At 38.1% G+C, this 27,141-nt stretch overlaps 1 protein-coding gene across 4 annotated transcripts in view; it reads left to right on the top strand.

Annotated features, from left to right (window-relative positions):
* ATP9B (ATPase phospholipid transporting 9B) overlaps positions 1–27,141 on the top strand; it is a 434,681-nt gene that overhangs the window by 325,785 nt on the left and 81,755 nt on the right. For all 4 annotated transcript variants that reach the window (XM_088475905.1, XM_088475902.1, XM_088475901.1 and 1 more), the window contains exons 12-15: positions 9,464–9,624; positions 11,297–11,439; positions 15,297–15,409; positions 26,870–27,118. In XM_088475905.1, the coding sequence (XP_088332031.1) occupies positions 9,464–9,624; positions 11,297–11,439; positions 15,297–15,409; positions 26,870–27,118 (666 nt within the window). The remainder of the gene's footprint in view (positions 1–9,463; positions 9,625–11,296; positions 11,440–15,296; positions 15,410–26,869; positions 27,119–27,141) is intronic.

Raw genomic sequence — 27,141 nt, 5'->3', positions numbered from 1 at the left:
TGAATGGGCCATGGGCATGAATAGAGCAGTACAACATTGCTAATTGTTTATTTCTTCACATCAATAGAGTTTCAATTAAGATAAATTGATATGTGATTAAGTTAGTTTGCTTGTGATTGGTCAAGAGGCTTAGCAAAGTACAAGGTCATTCATATGTATTTAATAATATAGGGAAAGCTCCTTACCACTTCCAAGCATGTTCAGCGCAATGTAGTGTATGTAAACTGTACAGTATATCAAACACTTAGCAGACATACATGTGCAAACACGTAGCTTTTTTGTGTGCTTTAAAATGTTGTTTGCATTTGTGTTTTTGAGACTAATGCCATGCCATTGGGTAAAGGGCCTCAGCTTGTGTATAAAGGGGTATCACGGTACTACATTTCAACTACCACTGAATTTCAACTTGACTTTAAGGAGCCATTCCCATAACTGAAAATCACATTTTAATCTATGTTTAGTGACTATTAGAAGACCTTCATATGGAAATGTAATCCAGATACTTCCAATCCATCCATCCACTCTTGTCTTTGCTTTTTGGCACTATATTTATAGCTCCACAACTCGTATATAATAACCACACATACACAGCATTACATAAAGATCCCTGACCTTGTATGTCTTCAGAGACTGCCCTTATCTGCCAATGAAAGGAGTTTAAAATGGCTAGAGTAAATAGTTAAGTAAAAAGTAAATCAAACTCAGAATATATTGATTTTTGACACAAATGGTGCGTAGCCATAGACTAAAAGCATAGTAAATTATGGCCATTCTTCAGATACCTTCACTAAAAATAAATGTTGTTTTTTTTTCTTCCATGCCTCTTACACATTTCACCGAGATTGCAATTTGCTACTTAGTGGATATGAGAACATACATTTTTTTGTCATAAAAAAAGTAAAGTGAAGGTATATCTTATAGGAGAATGTCCCATCTGCCTACTTTATTTTGCATTTGGTTTAACGGTGTTTGCTACATAGAACATTTCCAATAATGAAGAAAGTATAAGCACTTCATATATGCAGTTCAGCATAGGTGAAAGTAGGTACACAACACAGAAGAACTGAGGGCCTGATTCAGACTTGGGAATAGAGTGAGATATCTCTCTCAATTGTGAACCTGAACAAACCATATTGCAATGCAAGGGGTGTAAATACATAATTTTTTTTGCATGTGGGGTAAATACTGGCTGCTTTTGCATGTAGCCCACAAATACTGCACAGCTTTATTATTACTCTACGATTTAGATGTCAGTATGGAAACACTCCTCCCAAATCTAAATCTCTCTGCACATTTTAAATCTGCCCCACCTGCAGTGCAGCATGGTTTCAGCAAGATGATCAGTTGAGAGAGATATCTCACTCTATTCCCAAGTCTGAATCAGGCCAAGAGTAACAGACATTGCTGTAATGTAATATACTATATTTTAAATATAAAGAATCTCTTTCTATGCAATCCAGTCACCCCAGAGGATTTTTTTCCTAAAACCAATTTGGACTACTTTGAATCAACAGGGCTCAAGTAAAATTAATTTCTCTTGGATTCCACCTTATAAGGACTGAGGGTCAGGGCTGGGCACAAAACGATGTCAGTTAATCTTAAAGGGTTAAATAAAAGTAATTTGAATAAGAGTATATGCCTCATCCCACCTGTTCTCTACTGCACAATTGGGCTATTAGAGTAATAGGGTTTAAGCAACTAGACTCGTGTTTTTTTATGTACATGTTTATTGCTGTCTTGCCTATATCTACCTTGCTATCCAGCTTCAACAGGAAAAAAAAATCATATAGTAAGAACATCATCAACATAGTGTTCACCTTAGCAACCATCCCCATTATTAATCTTAGCCAGTTTCAAATCTAAGGAAAGGGGGGTTGGGCTGCACATCCTAATTTAAACACAATATGAGGCATTACCTTGCTGAGATCTGTAGTTCTACAGCAGAAATGGAAGGAGGGGAAAGCAGATGCACACTCTTGGTACTAAGAACATTAAGTATCACAATATATAATAACCTGTAAATAAACATGGTTTTAAATTCTCAACGAGAACTATAGTTGAGCTGATTTCAAAAGTAAGTCAGTGCTGCCACCATTATTCAGCCCAGAAGACAAATTCAGGATGCCCTGTTTCAGTGTCTTTCTACTTCTAGTGTATGAATATGGGTAGCAAACACACCACAAGGCGCACAATCCCAACTACTCAGGGTGTCTCCTTAGTAAAGATGGGTAAAAACTTGCCAGTGATCACTGGGGTGGTTTACTAAACAGTGTTGCTGAAATAATCAGAGGTGATCAATAACAGATTTGAAACAGGAAGGAGGGGAAAGTAGATGCACACTCTTGGTACTAAGAACATTTAGTATCACAATATATAATAACCTGTAAATAAACATGGTTTTAAATTGAGGTTCTTAGTACATATTTGGCCAAAGATGTTTGCCCACCTACCGCATCAAGGTGACCTCATCAGGTGGGTCCCTAACATCCCTAATACTGACACATTGTATAAATTTGTCTAGGACTTACCTGTAATAGCGCCCATTACATGTGTGTACTGCAATGCTCAGGACCCATACTCGCACTCCTCCTGCCTGTCCCAGGTGATTTTAATTAGTATGGGTGCTTTACTTTGCAGTACACACATGTAATGGGTGCTATTACAGGTAAGTCCTAGATAAATTGACAGTTTATTATATATTGTGATACTTAATGTTCTTAGTACCAAGAGTGTGCATCTGCTTTCCCCTCCTTCCAGTTTCAAATCTGTTATTGATCACCTCTGATTATTTCAGCAACACTGTTTAGTAAACCACCCCAGTGATCACTGGCAAGTTTTTACCCATCTTTACTAAGGAGACACCCTGAGTAGTTGGGATTGTGCGCCTTGTGGTGTGTTTGCTACCCATATTCATACACTAGAAGTAGAAAGACACTGAAACAGAGCATCCTGAATTTGTCTTCTGGGCTGAATAATGGTGGCAGCACTGACTTACTTTTGAAATCAGCTCAACTATAGTTCTCGTTGAGAATTTGTTAGATATTCATTTCCTATTCAAATTGACAGAACATAACTAAAGATGGGTTTTATAGAGTAGTGAAACTTTACCTTGTCCACCACTAAAGTGAGTGTTATGTGCCTCATGTAAACTTGTATACATTAATTACAATATGGGAGGACACTTTCTACCATACATTATTGATCTCTTTTTCTTTTTTATATATGTTAGTTTGACAACATCTCACTATTAGGGAATATTGGTATCCGTTTGATGCAAGATGACAGCACAGAGCCACAGCGTGTGGTAACCAAGGAGCAATAAGGAAACATTGGAAGATCAAAGTAATTAGCGAGGGCTTGTGTCCTAAATTATTTTGACTATAGCTTAACAATAACTTAATTGACTAAGAGTCCCCAGGGTGGCATATTCTGTAATGGTATTAAATGAATAATCAAGGAAATGTGGCCTCCTTTTACAAAAATTGCTAGTTAAGAGGGGAAAAAAAAATGCAATTAAATATTTGTAAGCTATTATGGTTCTTCTTTATTTCGCCATTAAACATGGCTTGAGATTAATTCAGATAATTTTTTGATAATTAAGTTTAAGCTTAAATTGCATAAAAATATTACCCAAAACGTATGTAAATGTGGCAATTTGACTTGCATGCGTTCTATAAGAGGAGAGCAAAATATAACTGTTTAGCTATAATATTTCAAAAATGAACTCCCTTTGCTTAATTAAATGAAACTAAAACCTGTGTGTTTGACCCTAGAATTTCTTTATATGAGTGATTGTTCAGGTTTCCAATGTCCCTGAAAGCCCAGGTTATTGAAGTAATTATTCTAAATTGGTGGGTGGTCTTGTGAAAACCATTTAGAATTGATAGCTTCCTATGGAGAACAGCATACCATAAAAAGGCAATAGGTACAGGCATTTTAGTTCATGAAATTGTAAAGCTTCACAATACCTTGAGACATTGATTCAGTGCTTCACGTTATTTGACTTTTAACGAAGTTAAAAGTATGAGTTTACTTGTACCGTTATTATTGTTTTTTTTTATACTAAGGTAATACTGAATTTTATTTGGTGGTAGACATATGACGTTGGTATCTTTAAGACCTTTTTTTGCTGTATGTTTGATGCTGTATTTTGTTTTCAACTACACTGCAGTGATGCTTGATTGTAGTTGTAGAGGGAATAAGGCTGCAAATCATTGTACTCACTTAAGGTATTATTCACATTTCAATCCAATAATTAACATATTGGTTTCTAAACACTGATTTGCAGCACTGTTCCCTAGCAATCAACATACAATGTTCTGTATGCATATATTTGTAGTGTTTCCATTCTTAGCTTTGCAATCTCTGTGTTAGGGATTAGTTACAAATAGCTGACTAAAGCTAATTGAAGTTACTAATATCAGTCAGCAACACCCTCTACTGGTCTACATAAGACATGACAATTACTGGTGCAGTGAATATAATCTAGATTTGTGTATTTATTTTAATTTGTACTAGTACATTGTTACTGGTGTCTATCCAGTACTATATTAGTAAAATATTCTAAAGGGATGAATTCACAAAGACAATGTATATTGTTACTTGCACATACTTGTGGCATTTTGAATAACTGGATCACATATAATTTGGGCATATTATTAGCAATACAATATCATAGTTTTTATATATTAGATTTATGCCTGACTATAGGATAAAATGCATGTGTGTCATTTGCACTGTTAAAATAAACCTAATTTTTGTTAGTTAAATCCCATTACTTAGTTTTAAGTGTTTATTATACATATTATATATTAACTAACAGTTGTTGCCCTTCTACTCCATGTGAGGTTTCTGTCCTCCCTGAGCTCGCTTTCTGGATTTAGTAATGTTGTCAGATTCATAACATACTGAAGCCTATGCTTTTTCTACTTATACATTTGACATTATTTCTTACAAGACACCTCTTTAGTATACTTTCCAACTCTCCCTGATTGTCAGGGAGACTCCCTGAATCCCTGAAGAGTCTAACAAATTCCCTGATTGCACCTTACCCCCATTGTGAAGCTGTTATATAAAAAAACAGAGCTTTATACATTCAAATGGAAGCATTAGTGTCAATTCCCTGCATTGGTTATAAGGCACAAAGATCCCCATGGCTACATGCATATTCTGAATAGTACCAGTGTGTTTTTATCAACAAATAGATCTTATTAACTGCTTTGGGGCTTGTTTACGTTTGGATGTAAGGCAATTTTATGACACGCCTCTCAGGTGTAGCAATACACGCCCACTTTAACGTGCGCTCATAGGTGTATGCTTGTTCAAAAGTAGGCAAGTATGGTCTTTAGTGTTGTGGAGACCTTAAATTCTTTTCTACGTGATACATTCTAGTGTGTGCTAAAACTTCATGGTATAGTAGAATTGCAGTTATAATGACTGTCATCCATATACTCCAATGTAGTGATATTACTGTTGTTAATGACTACGTTGTTTTTTATTTTTATATACTGTATGATCTTGATGTATTATTTCACAACTATAATAACGTATATAATGTGTATGTCATCATTGCAAAGGTTTTTATTTCATGACATGTATATTGTAAACATTGAACTGCTCTTACATTGTACATGCTGAAGATTGTTAGTAATATTTCCAACAATTTTCATATTTGTATGATATCACATCAGATGAAATATAGGTGTCCTCTGAAAAGGTTAACAGAACGAATTACACAAAACTTTCCAGGCTTCCATCGAAGGCTTGTCAGTTTTCATGTAACAAGGCTGGTAATCTTACAGTGTATGTATTATTTAAGCTATTGTACATTACTTGAAAGAAGTGTCAGATGAAAGTTAGAGGAAGTCCATGGGAAAATGGTATTATGAGATGAAACACTGGGGGGTCTGTTTCTTATGAGAACCATACACAGTGTTTTACCTTGTGCTAAATTAGTCCATTTGAGATCTTGAAGACTTTGTAACTCCTTGTTTTTTGTTGTGCAAATGATCTCACAGTAGTACATCACTGATCCTTGGGTATTTCAGCCCTGTAAAAGCAGAATTAAGCCTTATAAATCGACATTAACATTGTCCCAGGAATCGTCCAAATGTTGTTTGTTTAACCTCTTCTATGCCACAAAAATAACATTCTAGAAATCCTAACTGCACTGAATAGGTTAATCAAGGTACTGTACTTACCCTTTATTCTTGAATAAAGCATTTTTTTTGCCTTAGGACCATTAGCTTCTTAAAACATGCTTTGTAAATTAAGAAAAGCTAAATGGAGTTGTGATTGCTGCCATTAGTGGCATTTTAGATTATACAAACAATTATTGTCTTCATTATCTGAACAATCCCGTTTACTAAACTATTGTGGTTATATCAGACATTATGTACAATTTTTCCCTTGGAGATTATTATTTCCAGCAGAGTATTTAATTTAGCTTTTGCAACCAATTGAAACCAATCAAATATTATGACACATGAAAGCGCATTGCTTGGCACATAAGAAGTGAATAGAGGATGTCAAGGAAGTAACAGCCTGGATTACCTAAACAAAAGATGACACTTTTTGTAAAAAGGGGAAGGAAAGCAGACAAATTATGGGAAATATTGCAGTATTGTTATATTAATATTACTATAATACAATATACACCTTACACATGTAGCCACATATTTACGAGATCCTTACATTTTGAAATCACTTTCTTTCTACAAATTCTTTTTTTTTTGCTTATTGGTGTAAACATGTATTGCCAGAACCAATCAAACATTTGCTTTCATTGTCTAACTTCACTAGATTGATCAAAGCTAATTACTGATAGATTGCTATGGGTCACTGCACATTTGCCAGGTTAAATGGCAAACAATGCTTATAGGATGTATACTGAGTTGTTCAAGGAGCAGGGATATATTTATCATATAGAGTAGACCTGTGCTTAAGGCATCACTTTGTTGGGTGCAGATTCAAAATGGATTTATGTTAATTTTATTTTGTTTTAAATGTGTTTTTTCTTTTAGTTTTGTGCTTACCAATGACCTATCCATGATGTAATGGAGGTTAGAGAATGCATAAGAGCAGTTGGTAGTTTAGGACATTTTCGCATGCAGTGCTAAGGTGACATTTGGAGCTGGGAAGGTGCATTAGTCACACAGTTTTAGCATGGTAATTTATTTTGTCCCAGAATTCATGTTGTATGCTTCTTGTGTGGCTTCATAGTATGTTCTCTTATGAGTATGGTACAAAATGTCAGTGTTCAGAATGTCGATATGGACAGGTGGCTGACATATCAAACGTTGACATTGACATGAAGTCGACATTGTGAATGTCAACCATGTGGATTTACATTGGCGAGGTAAGTATGCCTAACCCTAATCGCAGCTTAACCCTACAATAGTAAGAAAATCGTCTGTCGACTTTCTATTCATGGGCGTAACTACCACAAGTGCAAGGGGTGCAGCTGCTATGGGGGCCCATCTTCCTTGTCAAAGTTACATGTGTTGTATGATATACATTTTTCACCATTGGATGGTACATAGGGGCCCTTACAAACTTTTGCTATGAGGCCTTCAAATTCCTAGTTGCGCCCCTGATTCTATTGTCAACAGTCTGTCATTGTTGTTATTGTGAATGTCAACATTCTGTTAATGTCAACATTATGAATTTATCCCTTCCGTACCTAAACTTGGAGCACAAGACTGAAACCTTGGCACAACTACTTCACTTAACGGATGATCTGATGCTGTATTGCTGAAGCAAAACCAAGAATTCTGTTATTAAAACCTTTGCTAAGTGTATCTCCCAAATGTGAATATATATTCTGAATATTTATACACATCTTTTTATTTTAAAATGTTTTAGGGGTTAGTCAAACATTAGAAAGTAACTCTCTTTGAAGTATTTGTATATGAATATGCGTTGGGCCACGAAAAAAAAAAAATCCTATTTGCAACGTCTTTTTTTCCTGAAAGGAAACTTTTAGTGATTTTTGTTTTTGTCTGCTCTGTTTGCACCTTTTAGTATTGTGATTCATAGAAAAGTGTGAGGTAGTAGTTATGCATATTGCAGACTGTAATTCTTTATTTTGATACAAAAAAAAAAACAACTGTAGAAAAGCCAGATTAAATGATTCCTTTCACTTTTTAATGGGATTTGGATGAATAGAGTAAAATATGCACTTTGCATTCATTGATAGCATCTTTAGGTTGAGGTAATTGAGTCTTTTTTCCCTGACTGAATGAATAATGACTTCATCTGATCCTCAGCGAGGCCTGAAACTTAGACCGCCTTTGTCAACGCAAGAAGATCTGGGCTTTGAAACATGCTCTACTTCCCTGGCTTAATTTTTCTTCATTTTAATCCAAAAACCTATTTTTCTCAATAATTCAAGCATAAACTATGTAGTAGTTGAAGCAGCGGAAATTGCCAGATATTTGTCCTCGTTGTGCTGCGTTTTAAATGCTGCTGATAAATCAGCCACTGTGGTCCTGTACTGCTCCAATTCTCAAGGGAAGGGACGGCCTGTACACAAGCTAGTGTGTAGGAATCCGTCTAAGCTATTTCAGTACAGTCATTTGAGAGCGAGAGCATCCCTTTAAACACTGGAATGCTCTGTTTTGGTACGCTTGCAGTCAATGTATACAGAGATAAATAGTTTTCAATAACCATGAAACTTTAGCAGATGCAGTTTTCCCATACGTTGCATGCATTGTGCTTAGAAATTTACAGCACATAGAATATTATGGTATATATTGCACCACCATACCTGTAACATGTTTATTTAGTGTTCACAGGATTTTTTTATATTATTTTAATAATATGTAATAGTTGTTGATGCAGAAATGTGCACTAATGTTCTGTAACGTTCAGCACCCAGAGTATTTGTCTTTGTTTTCTAGCACTTTTTAGAAAATTCCATCAAACTAAAGGTGCCCATACACGGTGCGATATAGCAGCTGATCCGACGGATTGGTACGATTTCGCTGCTATATCGTACCGTGTATTGACTTGATATCAGCCAGTGCGCGCACCCATGGGGTCCTACATCGCACCTCCAGATCTTACTGCAAGTTCAGTTGATCTGGGGATGCGATGTGCGATTCCATGTAGCGCTATGGGGGGGGGCAGCATATCGGGCTGTCGGCCATCCTATCGCACTGTGTGTGGGGACTGCACGATATGTCAGCCGCCGGATCCCCCGTCGCGTTGTAAGGTGCATATCGCTCCGTGTATGGGTGGCTTAACAACTGCTTTGTTGCTGCGGATTGCATCACTTTTGTCCCCATATTATTAGATAATCCCATATGCGTGGTTTCAATGTACTTCTAAACGTATATGAAAGCACATGCTCTGAAATTGTTTTACAGAAGCACTTATGACTTTATTTTCAATATACTCATATTAAAAGTGTCATTAACATTTTTCATGAAGCTACCTGAATGATCTTTTTGTCTTTGCACAGGTAGGCATGTTGGACCTTGAGCTGAACCAGTTGACAAAAGCTCTATTTCTGGCTCTGGTGGCTCTCTCGGTTGTAATGGTTACCTTGCAGGGGTTTGTTGGCCCATGGTATCGTTACTTGTTCCGGTTCCTCCTGCTATTTTCCTACATCATTCCGATAAGGTATGTGTGTACCAAAGAGAAACAGAGATGTCTAATTTCACTGAATGTCGCATTTTTTGAAATATATACTTGGCTCACATTGTGAAGGAAATTGATCTTATCAGGAAGCTGAGTGAGAAAGTGCCAGCAAATCTGCTGATTCCTGAAGGATCACTCTGCAGAAAGCAATACTGTTGTATTTTTGTGCAATGTTCATTTTACTAGACTAATCAGGATATCTAATCCGTTGTATAGCATGAATGTATTTATAAGGTCATGTTACCATAGTATTGCGTAATACTGTTAAAATAAAACACACTGAGATACATAATGTGACGAATGCAACCATATATAGATAATCACATAAAGTTTTGTATCCAGAATAATTCTATCATTGAATTTAATGCACTTGATTTATGTCACTTAATACTAAAAACAACAAACAACTTTTACATTGCAAGCAGCTGTCCCTAGGAATGCTGGGCCTGACTCAGAGTTGTATGCTAATATCCCCTCTGCTGCGTCTTTGGAGGCAGCAGCGATACTAAAATATACTAATGCCGCAGGGGGTGTCTGAGGACAAGAGACATCCCCTGACGGTGTTGCAGATCCGAGTGCTGCGTCCAAAGAGACATCATCGGATCACCATTGCAGCCATCAGATGCAGCATCTGCCTTGTCAGTGAGCCCAAGGCCCCAGGACATAACTGCCAGGGCAAAAGCCCTGCCAGTCCACTCCTTAACATGCTAATTGACCCAGACAGCATGCTAATTACACCCGCTAGAGTCCCCTGCTCTATGTCACTGGTTTCCAACAGTAAGAAAACACTGAAATGGAATAGGAGCTGTTGGAGCAGGACAGAGTGCTGCTTGGTACTTATACTGTGTGCACTTTTTATCTGTCCCTTTCCTGGATGAACCGTGGGAAGGAAAAATATTTTTTCTGTAGCAAGCTATGCATAGCCTGTGCATAACAAAACTGCAGTTGTCAGGAGTGACAGCTATTTGTGATTGAATGGAGAGGATATATTTACCGCACAATACATATTAGCATAGCTACAATGGGAATTTGGAGTATGGCTGAGCAAGATTTTAACGTAATCCTTCATGCTTGAAAACTTTTTCTTTAAATACTACTACATGTGTAGATAACCATTACAAAGTATGGATTTAGTTTATTTTTCTTCCTTTTTGATTGGCTGTCACTCTGTTAGTTTTTTTTTTTACAAAAAACACCCTTGGTTTTATCCACTAACTTGTTTTGTGTTTGTTCAGAAATGACCAAATGATCACATCACTGTATTTTCAGTTTCTATCTAAAAGGATACACAAGTTTTGTACCATTTGTTCATCCTGCCCACAAAGTGACTGCACCTATCCTTCTATATGTGTCGACAAATTTCCGGCAGATCCAGTCTGTTGGCAGCAAGGTCGAAGTGCAGAATTGAATTTTTTTTTCATCTTTCTTGACTAGCATTAATCTGTTCACTCCAAGAATCCTTGTCTGACACATGATATATAGACAAAGATTTACCATCCTATTGCGAAAAATTCAGGATGATTAACCAAAGATATAGATATACAGTATTGGCAATATGTTAGCTATATGAATTCTATACACATTTCAAATACATTGTGATTTACACACACTGCGGTGTTCAGAATATAACTGAAATTGATCTTTTTGTTGTCAGTTTGCGAGTAAATCTGGATATGGGAAAAGCTGCATATGGCTGGATGATTATGAGAGACGAGAACATACCTGGCACAGTAGTGAGAACTAGCACCATTCCTGAAGAGTTGGGACGTTTGGTGTATTTGCTTACTGATAAAACAGGTAACTTGCATTTGCTGCAAAATACATGTTCTTATTTTTATATTAGTTTTATGTTAATTTAGCTTGATATTCTTTTTTTTGTTTTGTAAATACTAAAACCTGTTAATCAAAAGCTTCTGATTGGATTGTGAGGCCCATATTTTGTTACAAAGCATTGCCATAATGTAGGTGAAAATATTTTATGTGTTATGCCATTAAAACCTGTAAAGAAAAAAATGACCAAACCGCTAATTGACTAATATTTGATATCAAAGCAGAACGTAATTGCTTCAGGAAACATGCTGTATCAAGGTTACAACATTATTGGTGTACATCCAAATTCATGTACATCAGTGTTACATAGATGAGACATTTATGCACTTCAGCTGTGTAAGCATAAGGATACATTATTCATCCATTATTCAGTAACCATTTAGCGAGTTTGGATTTCCCTTAAATTTATCTCAAACTTGCAATTTAATTCTGCAACTGAAAATTTTAATTAAATGATTAGCTTACATTTATATTTTTCTCAAAATAAAAAAATAGTAGAAAATATAGTATAATGTTAATAGTATATATCAAGAAGTCTGGGAAAAACTTTACTGTACTTTATTGATTGTTCTCTGTCTGCATACAAGGTTCTTTTCACAACCATTTTAAAGATTTAAAAGGAATACTGCTGTTATTTTTCCCATACCAGAAATTTATATCAGATGCTTGTGGACAAGCAACTTGCCAAATTACCTGGTGCCCCATATTTAACACTTCTTTTGTTATATAATTCTTTGGAACTTTTAATTGAAGACCAGAAGGTCCATACCTGTAGCTCACAGTAAAAAAAAAAAAAAAAAACACATGGTATTGATGTAGCCAATCAAACTTTACTCTCAAAAATTGTAACTCTCAACAGAAGTTCAAAGTATACAAATATCACCACACTTCCAAACAATATAAATGCCAGGAAAAAAACAAAAATGGCTGAAGCCACAAATGGAGATGCAATATAACATTGCCACAAGGTGGAAGGATTACAGGTTAATAAAAATAAGGGTGCTGGATGAGAAATATTCCTATAGATCAATATATATTTCAGTTATATACATCATTTAATATCCGTTCTGCTTTACGTTATTAATATTACAATAAAAAGAAAAAATATACATTTTGCCAGCCAGCTAGAAGAGTTAAAATGGTATTTTAGTGTAGCTTAAAACATAAAATGAAAAAATGTTCTAGCTGAGAACCCTTGCCTTTGGAAAAATGATTAAGAATTCGTTGTTGAGTCTAGAGAGCATTACATTGCTAATATAATTGCAAGGTAGCCCTTTGTATGATTGCAAATTGGGATTGTGCTTCATCAATAAGCTTTTTGACATGGAGCGTCCATCACAGTGGTTCTCTCATTTACCACCACAGAATGGAGAACGAAGTATCTCAATAATTGCATTATAGTTTCCTTATTGTAGTACAAGAAAGCAACGTGGTATAATTAGGTTTGATTGGAGTGCATGTTTCCGGTAAGATCTGAAATTAATGATGTTGCTATAGTGACACATCTGTAGCCAGCAGTGCGTGAGACTTTAAGTAATTCATTGGACAAGAGAAGACATTTGTTAACTACAAAGATGCAGAACATATTGACACTGACCAGAAATACTAGATGTTATGTGATAAATTAACAAATGATGTTGAAACAGGAGGACAGATCATTTGTATTTAATCTGCGGAGAGAACTTTAATCTTCTCACTGGTTGCATTTGATAATGCCATTGTTACACCACAATGCGGTTAGGAACTCATAAATATTAAAACCTAGCTCAGGATTTCTGAGAAACAAACATGGCTTCCTTTGGTAATGAATCACGATCAAACAATTTACCAACATTTGTTTTCGAATGTGTTTTACAGCAGATATCTTTCTAGTGACAGTAGCGACCTATCAACCATCCCTAATTAACAGATATAGGGGGAGACTTATCAAAGCTTGGGGAGAGATAAAGTAACAACCAATCAGCTTCTAACTGTCAATATACAGGCTGTGTTCGAAAAATGACCAGAGCTGATTGGTTGGTAGTTTATCTCTTTCTCCAAACTAAATAAAAATAAATCTCCCCCATAATGCCAAGATTTCAGGATTAAGTTTTTGTACCTGACAGTAAAAGTCTTTATAAGCACTCATGCAGAACAGAGTGCCACTTCTCCCAGCATTCTAGATGGAATTTTCTGCTCTGTGCTCATATCAGTTTTTAAAAAAAATTATGTCATATTGGATGGTCTAGTGCTCCATATAATCCATATATTTATTGAGGGTCCCAGATATGGTATTCATATGTTAGCTATTATGGACATACATTATCATATTTTTTAAAGTATCCAATATATGTTTTTATATGACAAGAAGTGAATCCTGTATACCCCCACAATGCAATATATTAAACTTTCACTATAATGTGGAGGAAAAATTGTGGCATATTGCTACAACTGCTCCTGCTCTTAAAAAGGCTAAAGGAAATGGCAACCTTTGTGAGTGTGGAAGTCTATATTGCAAATATACCCCTAACCTTGTTGGTTAGCTCAAACCTGGATAATTTTCTCTGGAAGATACGAGCCTGGGCTAAAAGCTAGATACAGCATACACCAACAAGATCAATAATTATTGGCACTATGCAAATTATGTAGCATTAATGGCATCGTCTGTGTCCCTACAGTACACAAGCACCAGTGAAGCAGCTTTTAACCAACATTAATTACTTTACATACCAGCCTGTTCCCCATCACAGTACCAATGACCCCCATACCAACAACTTTCCCTATAATATACAGGTACCTTTGAACACTAGCACTATTTACCCCCATACAAGTCTATGTCCAAACAGTGTTCAAGCAACCTTCTCTTCATAACCAGCCTGTGCCCCACACAGTATGCATGCCCTAGTATCTCCCACACTTGTCAGAGGCTTACACAGTAGATAAACTCTGGTGACAACCATACCTATATCAGCATGTGCCCCGCAGTTTTCATTCTATAGTGACCCCTACCTATCTGTCATTGCCCAAAACACAAGACTAACCCAAGGATTTTGTCTTTAATGTAAACACCATCCACTTATAGATGCTGCTGGCACTTAAAACTAGCTTTTAAAATAAGATGGCATGAGTGGTTCATAGCATAAGAACTGCTTGGGTTCTTTGTGCCTATTTTAGTAGGCTTTTAATGGTTGCTGGTTCTATGAAGGAAAATATTTATGTTAGCACTAGTGGGTTGCTGTGTCTTCGTCTAATCTGGTTGCAGGTTGCATCTTTTAGTCATCTTTGCTTTTATGTAATACTGTGGATCCACAGCTATTTTCTAGGTTTTTGGTTGCTTAGCCTTCAATGCACAGGTCTAACATATGAGGAATATTTATACTGTATATACATGTGTGTGTGTGTATGTATATGTGTATATATATATATATATATATATATATAGATACGCAGCAGTAGCGGGCGGCACTCAAGTAAGTCAAAAACGACAGGGACACACCGTGAATCTAGTCAACGTTTCAATTCTTTTTAAAGAATTTTCATCAGGAATTCTTTAAAAAGAATTGAAACGTTGACTAGATTCGCGGTGTGTCCGTGTCGTTTTTGACTTATTACTTGAGTGCCGCCCGCTTCTGCTGCGTATCTGGATATTTAATACTGGGAAGGCACCTCCAAATAACGAATCTATAGGTGCTAGTGCCGAGTATTTGGTTTGTTATATATATACGCATGTACAGCAATATTTGAGAAATATTTGAGTGACTTTGCCAGTTAAGTTCAGGAAATTTATATCACAAAATGGGCACGTTTGTTGATTTCAGCTGATTTTTAAAATCTGTATCTTTCAGGAACACTTACTCAGAATGAAATGGTCTTTAAGCGGCTTCACCTGGGCACTGTGTCCTATGGTACTGATACAATGGATGAAATACAGAGTCATGTAGCCGGCTCATACTCACTGGTAAGTCTTATTTGATGGAGATAGCATTGATGCAATGTTAAAGTTGTAAATATTTAAACTTTTACACACAGTTATTAAAAGGCAGATAAACTTAAACTGCAAGTTAATCCAATGTTGAAAGATTAGATTTTTTTTAAATAAATGTACAAATTTATAGAGGATATTTAAAATGTTCCATTCCATGATAAGATGTTACAACTTTTATATAGTTTTGTTAGCTCCCTTATATTGCAGAATTTTGTTTTCGGCCTAGAAATGTGACTTATTAATGTTAATAATGAACTGATGAACTTATTTATGAACTGATGAACACTTCTCAATGCTAAAGAAAATAAAACTAATTTCGCTACTCACTTTAAATTGGCTCCTGGTAATTAACCACAGAACATCAAATGAGAGATAACCCAACTATCAGACTCGGAAATTGAACCAGTTGATATAATCAAAATATTTAGTTTTTATTAAAAAAAAAAGACTAGTTGTTAAAATGTGCACAAAAAGAAAAAAATAATTGAAAAAAATGTATATCTGGAATTCTAATAATAAAACAAGTAGCAGTGCAGCACAGACACTGAATGGCTATAACCATGATACCAGGCATAAAGACAGCATACCGTACTAACGTGTCCCTTTCAGCTAATTCAATCTGGAGTAGTACTAAATATTCCACATAGACTTGTAGATGTATAACAATTTGATTGCAAGTGTCTTCTTATTTAGCATTTTGTGTTTTGAATGTCATTGCAAAAATCGTTCATACTGGTGCCAGAATAAAAGTTGATGTGAAAACAAATGTTAGCTGGGAGTAGCGTAAGCCCTAATAAGAAGATGTTTTTTCAGAGAGCGTTTAAAGATTTGGAGGCTGGCAGGTAGTCTGATCAGGAGGGTAGCAGCATTAAGAGAAGTGTTCTAGGTAGAAATGAGAAGTATTTATCAGATAGTAGGCAAGGCAGTAGAAAGGCAGATCTAAAATGGTGTGTGGAGAATGTGGATATGGTCATAATGTCATGATTAGCTTGTCGTCCTTGACCATATTGACATTCATCATGTAGACATTAATGAATTATCGACATGATAGAATGTCGACATATATCGTCCCTGGTGGCTTAGCAGTGATTTACTTGCTCCTATCTGCTCCAGCGACGTCTTGCAGGGCCTGGCGGTCATATGACTGTCAGTTCCAGAGGAGTCATCTGATGGAGCAGTGTTGTGGTGGCCCTTTTCCAAAATTCTAATCCTCCCTCTAGTACCTAACCTCTCTCCTCCCATAGCCTAATCCTCCTGTCCCGTAGCCTAACCCTAATGTCGACATTCTGACAATGTTGACATTTCAGGTGTCGACTTTCTAAGAATGTTGTCTTGTTGAGGGTCTACATCTTAACATTGTCGACACATAATTGTCAATATTGCATCGCCAAAGAGGTCGTCATGAAAATGCAGATCTAAGATGTCTTGATGGGCGAGAAATTAGAGATGAGGTTTGAAACATATAAATGGTAGTGGTATTGAGAGCGTTGTAGATGAGGATGAGTAATAAACTGCTATATAGTAGCAATATTTTGATACTTTATAGTTTACATTTTGGGTAATTGTAAAAGGAAGTTTGTTTTGTCTTGGGATTTCTCTTACTGGCAATAACCTGCCATTATTGACTACTCTTACTGGTGCTTCAAGGACTCCAAAACATGTCAACTGTAATTGTGTAAACTATGCGCCTCAGAGGCAAACTTAGAGTTTCTACAGGGTTTTTTTCAAATGCCTGATTTTAGAATTCTTGTGGCCAACCTATGAAGCAGGCATAATTAGCATGTACTGTAACAATCTTAGAGTCTGCCTCATACAGAATGCAGTGTATGTAATACTTTAGAGAGTTAAGGTGCGTACACACTGGGCGATCAGGAAAGACGGTACGATTACGACATTGTAATCGTACCGTCGTTCCTGATCCCCTGTAGTGTCTGCACTGAACGATCAGTCGTTCAGTGCAGGCACAGTCCATCATTCCTGAACATGCCAATCTGTCGTTATCAGCCGATTGGCCTGTATGTTCAAGCGATGGACAATGTCGGAAACGACTAGCGGGAACGTGCATCGCTGGTCATTTCTGACATAAAAGTGCACAATTTGTGCACGATTACTGTCGATTGCACGATTACGATATCTTAATCTTGCAATCGCTCAGTAATATCGCCCAGTGTGTACGCACCATAAGCCATTAGATATGGCAGTAGGGCCAACTCATCTGTGCTGATTATTTAAAAATTTTCCTGGATAAGGGCACCATTTCACAATCCAAGTCTCCCTCTTTGCGGAGCATTGAACAAGTCAGAGAGAGCAGCAGAGAAACGTAGAAGTGGCCCTGGACATATATGTACACGTGGATCTCCTTATACACTGGATAATTAACACTATGGGTCATCTATAGCAGTAATTCTCAAACTCCGTCCCGCAGGGACATCTAACAGTGTTTGTTTTTCAGATCTCCTAGTTTATGCACAGGATACTAAGGAGATCTGTAAAACATATACAGTTAGGGTTCTTTGAAGAACAAGGGCCTGATTCAGCGTGCACTACTGATCGCAGATTCACAATTATTGGGAATCTGTGCGTGAGCAGAAACTGTTCTGTGCATGTCCCTAATGGCTCCTGCGTGATTGCACGGAGGCCCCTTTATGCCCATTTTTTAAACAATGCCCAAATACTGACCAATTTTGGAGGAACTTTTTTTTTTTTAACTGCATCCAGTTGCTGGCTGCACTGGAGGGTGCCAAGTTACAGGTGGCAACCAACGCAGAGTGGACGCAGGAGGACCACTCTCTTCACTGTTCACTGGCAACTGTCAGTCACTGTTCCTGCTTTCAACCACAGCACTCTTCCTCTTATGCAGGGGGAGGTATCTTCTCTGCGCTACCGTCCGATGCCGCCCGCCACTGTGACATGGAAGACAGTCGCGATGCGCTGACATAGAAGGTCAGCACAGCACTACTTTCGGCTACATCACAGTGCTTGGCTAGCAAGGGATTATAACCAGGTGGACCGCCCGAAAAAATAATGCATGAACACTTTACATATATAATATAAACAGTACTAAACTTTCTAAGCACACATTCTCCCACCTCATGGTAAGACACCTGTTTCTTCCCACTAGCAGCTCCTCTATGGTCCGGTGCGCTGATTGAGTGCACAGATCCACACACAGCAGACTTGGTAGAAGCTACTGCCACTGGGCATGCACAGGAGCTCCAATCTGTCCCTTCTGCTGCATTTTGTATTCGCAGCTTTAGTAAAATCACATTATATACTATTGCTATAGTGGTAATGAGTCTGCTGGCAAGGTGAGTGTCATCTATATTTTCTGTATTAGGACAACAGTCACTGTTGCCACAAATCTCCTCACTAGCACTTGGAACTGCTTGGTCCCAGGTGGTGTGTGCAGATACTGCAACACCTCTTTGCTGCTTACTGTGGCTAGATCCTCCTGACTGCTTACTTTGGATCTGGACTCCTGGCAGATCATTGTCACAGGATGCTTGATTCAGCACATACTAGCAGGGATATGGTTTAGAGCAGTGGTCTCGAACCTGTAGCTCGAGAGCTACCAGTAGCTCGCGGTCTTAATTTTGGTAGCTCACCTAGCTGCAGTACTTCTAGTAAACTAGAAGGAAGTGACCTCTGGCGCGTGCTCCCCCGTGGTGTTGATGCCATGGGTGGAGCCACAGGGAAGCACGGCAGGTGATTGCTGCAGTCTCTACCACAATGACCTGACGTGCTTCCCTGTGGTTCCACCCACGCCGTCTATTCTATGGCGACGCGAGTGACTCCCACACAGCCATGCTGGAAAATCACACAGCAGCCCTGCCTATACAGTAATTAACAGTGAAATGTGCTTGTGCTTATATTTTATTTACAAACTACAACAATATCACTGTAATAATTAAATGCATTGTTGTTTTCTATAAAACTTATTTTTTTTAAATTTTCATTAAATTACCTTTAATTGTTCGGTCATTGGCCAGATTTTATTGTTTAAAATTTTAGTAGCTCTTCAAGAGGTTTCATTTTATTAAAGTAGCTCACACCTCAATTAAGGTTGGCGACAACTGGTTTAGAGTGTTAGTTTACAGGACTTTAGCAGCTATAAGCATCTTTCAGGAATATTGTTGGTGCTTTAATAATAGAAGTGTCTATTGGAACTACTGAAAGGAAACAAAATGGATGCCTTCTCAGTGTTTAAGTGACAGGTCTACTTTAATTGTATGCTTGCTTGATCCCCTCTGTGTGTCAGCACTTTTTGTGTGTTACCCCTTAGATATGATGATAACTTCATACAAGTTTACCTTTGTGCCCTTATTTGGAAATTCTCAATGTGAATATGTTCATGTTATACTTTGAACCACTCAAAAATATGCTGGGTAACAGCTGAGCAAGATAATCAAGTAACAATTTATTACATATGATAAATACTGTATACTTTATATTTTGTGTTACATGATTAGAGACTTTTTGGGAAGCTCAGATCAGATCATTGGAAATGCAATTGGAATTTTATCTTAGTACCAGGCAGATAAACTTGCCTATGAGCTAGAATCCCCACTAAAGCCATTTGGAGGGACTTCTCTAAAATCCTCAATCACAAGTTATGACATCTGCATTTATCCAGCCTACAGACACTCACACATAAGCAAGCACATGCATGCAAACACCGCTTTCGTGTTTCAGTAGTCTGTAAATAGAACATACAGTATTTTATTTTTACAGAAAGCAAGTTGTGTTTATCTAGCTACTAATTAAACTTATATGAAGCCACTCCAGAAACATGCAGAGCATTTTCAGTTTGCCATAATAAACGTTTCCAGTCACCTAGCCAGTTAGTCGGTGGTAGTTTATTGACAATAATTTTTTTCCCCATAGTTTTGTGTCCTGTTTTATTAATAAGCACTCCAAATAATCCAACAGAGAAATCTATTATAACATGATTATATTTTCCCACTGGAAACATTCCGTGACAAAGAGCATAATCTTTAATGGAATCTGTTTGAAATGAAATTATACAGGCATCAATAAACAAAACATAATTCAGAAGGAGTAAATCAGCTTAATTTATTTGCGTTTGTAATGACATTGGCGTATGTAGAATGCAAATGCAAAGGTTTAAAGCAGGAGTTGAAAAGCAGATGAGCATAAAAGTAAAACCCATTATTATATAGCTCTGTAATTTGGTGGGCAGTGTGTTCACGGATCAGTGGCTCACTGTGCTGAGCCCAAGACAACACATGGTTCCACAGTGGGCTCTTGTTATAACAGTAGATTGGGATGCGGTGGGTGTATGGTATACAATGTTACTTAACATTTTAACCTAAACCAACCACAATAAACTGCTAATAATTATTAAATAAGTATGTTAGGCGTTGCCTAGCATCACTCAACCTGAATGTGTACTGTGCTACACAAAACTTTATCTTGTGTCTTCTGTTTATTGAATGTTTTTTTATTAGAAAATATTATTCTTAATGAAGTTCCATGAACTTTAATTGAAAATTAATATTATTTACTAAATATACACATCTATAAACATTTTTAATAACATTTGAATTTAATTACCAGTGACACTGTGCTGCTGGACAAATGTCTCACTGATAATACTTTATAGATCAGGGGGGTGGCCAGCTATTCAGAGACTTACAGTATACTGGGTACACACTGGACGATATATCATTCGTACAGCCAACGAACAATGTATTGTCACAACACACATTGGGGCAATTAATTTAAATGCAATGTTGAATAGCGCCGAAAATGAGCTGATGGACCTGTTCAATTGTCCTTGTGGCACTCGGGAAATGCAGGTTATGACGCCTAATGCTGGGTGTTTAGTTGCGGCAACCTGCATTCTCCATCTTAAGTGCCGGGCGCAATGCTGCAAACTAGCATTGCGGCACTAGCCTAGTCGGATTTGTGTTTGCACCTCAGGAGGGTGCATACAGAAATCCTCTAGTCGCACGTTAACAAGCACGACAAATTGAATAGCTCTGGGAATTCATTCCGGTGCTGTTCAACAACAAATTTAATTGAATTGCCCCAATATATATGTGAACAACACCTTTCACTGAAATATTCCATTGGTTGTGCTGTATGGAAGATAATCTATTGTGCAGATACGTCTTTCCCATCTGCTTGCCTGACAACACAGGACCAAAAAACCGACCCATATGCTGGCCAAAAGAATCAGTGATAATGATATCACAACTGGTTCTACTGGACAGACATATAGTGCAACCATTGGTAAGTGTATATTATGCACACTATCGTTTGTGCATAACCTTACGAAATCTTTAGATTGGTCGGTCAGATGGTCCATTCCAGTGTGTACCCACATAAGAACCAATAAATATCTATGCATATCGCAAAGAGACAAGTTTACCTTGCATAACACACAATAAATATTCACCTACATATTGTACACACAAACATGGACAATATAACTTAATTTACTATATGCTACTAAGACAAAACAAATCAAAATGTTTATCTTGTTTGTTGAAATTTTTGACTCATTTGGACTTTTTGCATTACTTAGATGATCCCATATGTCAATCAGGCATTCCTAAGTAACCCTTACTTGTCCATCAGACCTCACTACATTAGCATCATATGAACGTCTGATCAGACTTCCCCACATGCCCCTTACCTGAGCATCAGACCTCACCACATACCTCCGACATGCATATTACATTCACAATAGACATCCCCAAATGTCCATCACACCTCTTTACATGCCCATCAGACTTATGTATGCCCCTTAGATACCCATCAGATTTCCTCAACATCCAATCAGATTCTCTCTAAGTTGCCTAGCAGATAAACCCCATGTTCTTTCTCATAACTCTCCTTTGATAGGCTGCGTGAACTCCACTGATGTAAATGGACCTTGGTGCTCTACAGTTCCTTGTCTTTTATACCATGTTTTTGAAAATGTACAATTTTATTTTTTTTTTAAATACTTTCTTATCCAATAGTTCAATAATCCTTTACAATATTGTTCTATGCAGTTCATCCGCAATAGGAATGTGAGCATTTCCAGGGACAGAAATCTTTAGGGAGAAATCTGTACAATGTGGGACTGTCCTGTAAATTACGGACAGTAGCCAACAATGCATTATATATATTGATTATATCTACCAGAAAAGCAAATTTAATAAATGCAGAACAAAATAAATTCACTCAAAGTATGAATATTGGAATTGTCACAAAATTAATATTACTTCTGGTTCCACTAATTTTAAAAATGTGCTATTCACAGCATGCTTATGCAATGGGTCATCATTCTAACTGCTCATCTGTGAAGGAGATGTAGTAGTAGTGGACATAATATGGAAACACCTGGGTAAAGGAAAGACAGCAAAGTAACGATTCAGTTAAGACCGGTACACACTAGACAATGTATATTGTGTACCGACCTCGTAAGCGATGAGACCCGGTTGGCGAAGCAGAAAAGTGAAGGCGGGGGCCATGCTGCATTCGGCAGCACGGCCCTCGCTAACGATGTCGCCCGGCGGATCTGCATGCAAGTCTAATGGGCGATGAGGGTACACACTAGACGATGTACCCGATATTGTCATCTTACCCGGCCGGATCGGACAACTTATCGTTTTGTGTGTACACGGCATTACACTCGGATGCTGATCGTCCCAATCAGAGGCTGATTTCTGCTTGCAGCCCATGTGCTTAGAAGCATGTAATTAAATTGCCTCCCAAGAATATTGAAAGCTACCACACAATTATTAATAAAGCAAATAATATTCTAGCATGGTTCGGGTCACCCATAAGAACACTGGACCTGTTTTTTTATAATTATGGCTAGTATGGCTACAAATAGAGAATTCAGTTACTTTGAAAGAGGTATTTGGCATGGAGCTTCATGGAACTCAAGGTGCGTACAAACTAGACGATGTGCTCACGATGCGATATCATGAGCTATTTCCCTTGAACTCTCCCTGGCAGCTCCCCGGCAGTCCAGGACACGATATGGTGCTAAAAAGTGTCCAATCTGACTTAAGTCTATCTTGCACAAAATCATTAATGAGATTGGCAAATCTTGCCTGCAGTAGGCAAGATCTGAAGATGTGATGTGCAACCAGCGGGTACGCGCATCGTGATCGTGAGTGGGCACTCACAATTTGGACATATTTTACACGATTTGTTGTCCGATGCATCGAAATCGGGCGAATAGTGTAAAATATCGTCTAGTGTGTGCACACCTTCAGAGTGAAAAGCATCAGCTGTACAGGACAATAGTGTGGAAAAGCATGCTTCAGAATCATCAGATCTGTGCATTAATTTGAAGTGCAAGGAAAAAAGGCTGAAGATCTGCAAGTCAATTTACTGTAAATTTCCCATAAAGATCTGCCGGGTTCTGCAAAAACGGTCCAATGAGTATTCCACTGAACAAGATACCATAGTCATGTTGCATAGCATAAAGCACTCATCACACTTGGTAACAGTGACGTGTGGTGAGGTCAATGGCTGGGGAGGCACACATGGAGATGGGTCTGAGGACCTCATTCAGAGTCGGTTGTTGCGGCCGCACGGTCGTAGGCCCCCGATGTTCGCTAAACTGCGCATGTGTAAAATTCGCAATGCGCGTGCACAAACTAGCTATTACGATCAGAAATTGCTCTCTCCTTGAACACAGCCAGGTCGTTAGTTTGAGTGACAGGATGAGGCGTTTGTGGGTGGTAACAGGGGAAGGTGCTTGTGAACGGGGGAGTGGAGATCCGAACGCAGGCGTGCCTGACTATACAAACGTCGTTTTATGGGAGTGCATAATTAACTGAGTAATGTCATGGCACATGTGACATGGGAGGTTTTTACACTGACTTAATCGTAGTGCTTAAGAGAGGGTATGGTCAACCTTAAGCTCTACGAACAGCTCCGATGGTCTCGATTAATCCTGATATGCCCGGAGATGACGTGTAATGGGAACGAGCAGGGGGCGTATTTTTAGTCTTCCGGCCGCATCCTCCCTTCGCTCGTCCAGCTAACGATCCCATCTTAACGACGCAACTTGCGAGCGCTTCATTTGCATATCCGGCCCCTTTTACCTTACGACCGTGCGGCCGCAACGACCGACTCTGAATGAGGTCCAGAGTGCTGGGAGACTGTGTCACCCCCTTACTCACAGTAACTCTACCCTCACTACACTAAGCTTCAGAGTCCATTGATTCTCCTATATGCATCACTGTGTCTTCTCTTGCTACTGCTGAGTCAGCTCCAATCTCTAAACACTGCAGTGCCCTTCCTGGTCACATGACACATCCATGGTGTCCATCAGTGCTCAAAGCACACCCCATGCTCAGGGGCATGCCTGTATTAGCTCTCTTTCTGTGCAGTTTACTGCCTGTGGGGTGGCCCCGCCTCCAGCTCTGCAAGCACTGTCTTGACTATACAGAAGCGAGGCTGAGCTGTTGCTACCTCATCCCTCATCTCCCTGCAGTCCCAGGGAGCTCCACAACGCTGGTGAGTGTTAACTATAAACATGAATACAATAAACAAAGAAGATATTTATAAGTTATACATATCTTCTATATTATTCTAATCATTTTTATATCAAATCTCAGAAGAATGACAGGGGAGGCTCTGCCTACCCTGACTGCACGTCCCTGCCTGGTAATGCATTTTTATGAGTTCAGTAATGCAAAGAGCACATACAATGGATTATTGTGCTGTGGGTTAGGTGATATGGCACGAGTAAGTATCCTTCACCCTGGTCTCAACCAAGGAACAATATATAGTGGCAACCTTAAAGCCGGGTACACTAGACGATATATCATCCGATCTGGTAGATCGGACGACATATCATCCACACCGGCCAGTGTGTACCTGGGGAGACATGGCCAGCGGGTGCAATGCTACTGAATGCAGCATGGCCCCTGCTGTTGCTCTGTCGCTGCCGGCATCGGCAAGTGTGTATACACTTGCTGATGCTGGCACCCCTGCCGCGGACAACATCGTGCTGGGTACACATCGTTAAGTGTGTACCCAGCTTAAGGGCTCTACAACCCTGAGTAATTGTTTCCAATAGTGAAGGGCTTTGGTAGTTCCGTTATATAATGGGGCATATTTTCCTTGCATGTTTTGGGTGCTGCCATTCCATGATAGGTAGCAATAAAGTTAAATCGCTACATAGGGGGTATCCAATTAGCCCTGATAAATATTTTCAAGGTGGGAAAAACAGATTTTTCGCAGATAATTCACGTTTTTCGCTTTTTTTTTTTTTAAATCCCTGTATCCTATTTGTTCGGGCTGAACAAATAGGATTTTTCGTCCGAAAACACATTAGTACACGGACCTGTGTTTTCGCCATCGCAGAGGCAAAAACACAGCACTTTTCGGGGCTTATTTTTTGGGACACATCAGGTCCCGAAAAAAATCCCTGATATGTGCTGGCGTCAAGCCTACTTTCAGGGCTAATTGGATATCCCTGGGTGATCCATTAGAGCCTGAATAATGTTCGGAGCTAATTTGATACCACCCTTAGTGGTAGTTCACCATCTTTAGCCTATATTGAAGCATTTCTTTCCTGAAGGTAATTTTGTCTTCCAGGATGACTTTCCAAACATTGGAAAACTCAGTGCCACAGCACTCAAGCCTTACTGGATGCACATGGCAGCCCAACTCCCTATTAAGTTACTTTTACCATTTCCATTTTTATTCACTACCTGTAGAAAAGTTAATATTGTTCTTTACTTCAAAAGTATTGTTATAATAAAATTAGTTATTTCTGATTTTATGCCAGTATTGTTCATGGTGAAAAATTATTTCTTTAGACCAATTCACCTTTATATTTTTTTATGTATGTGCAGGATAAGTAAAATATTAACAACATAGCATACATGCATTTTGTCAACATTAACGGTGGTGACATCGTAATGTTAATGGGACATTGCCGACGCAGTCTAATTGATACAGAATGTTAGCCGTGTTGGTATTGTAATGTTATAATGCTGACACAGATAACATTTTGCAAATTTCATTTGTACCGCAATGACATTACACTGTTGATATTTTCAATGTCAACAGCGTTAATGTTGATTATTTAAACTACCTCCCGTTTCCAGATAATAAATTGTAACATACATACAAGATACACCCTGTGTGTTTACAAGCCACATTGATTGTTATCTAAGGATGGAAATGAAAGTGAGGGCTTTGCTCCGTAAATACATTCTGGCCAGAAATGTACATATTTTATTTATTTCATTCACAGTATCGACATTATGTGCTTGTCGGCATTCCGAATGTCAGCAAATTGTACCACACCCATTAGCGCATATCACGCATTAGTATATGTAGCATATTTAATAGATTTTACAACATTCTTCAATAAAATGACTATCCTCTCATAATGAAATAATGTTATTCCCTTTTACAATTACACTATTTATTTTATATGCATTGAAGGTACAGCTCCAAACTACCAATAATAATACCAGCTCAACTCCTTCAAGAAAGAACCAGTCTTTGGCACCTAAAGTACGTAAGACAGTGATCAGCCGAGTACATGAAGCAGTGAAGGCTATTGCTTTGTGTCACAATGTTACTCCTGTCTATGAATCACATGCTGGAGTCAATGGAGAAACCGAGTACGCTGAAGTAGATCAAGACTTCAGTGATGAAAACCGCACATACCAAGCCTCAAGCCCTGATGAGGTTAGTCAGTTTGTTATTCCTTC

Source organism: Taudactylus pleione, unplaced genomic scaffold (genome assembly GCF_031769625.1).
Source record: "Taudactylus pleione unplaced genomic scaffold, aTauple2 ptg000179l, whole genome shotgun sequence".
In the NCBI taxonomy this organism is placed as follows: Eukaryota; Metazoa; Chordata; class Amphibia; order Anura; family Myobatrachidae; genus Taudactylus; species Taudactylus pleione.
Note: the sequence above shows the minus strand (reverse complement) of the source record. Positions and strands in the feature narration are given on the sequence as shown.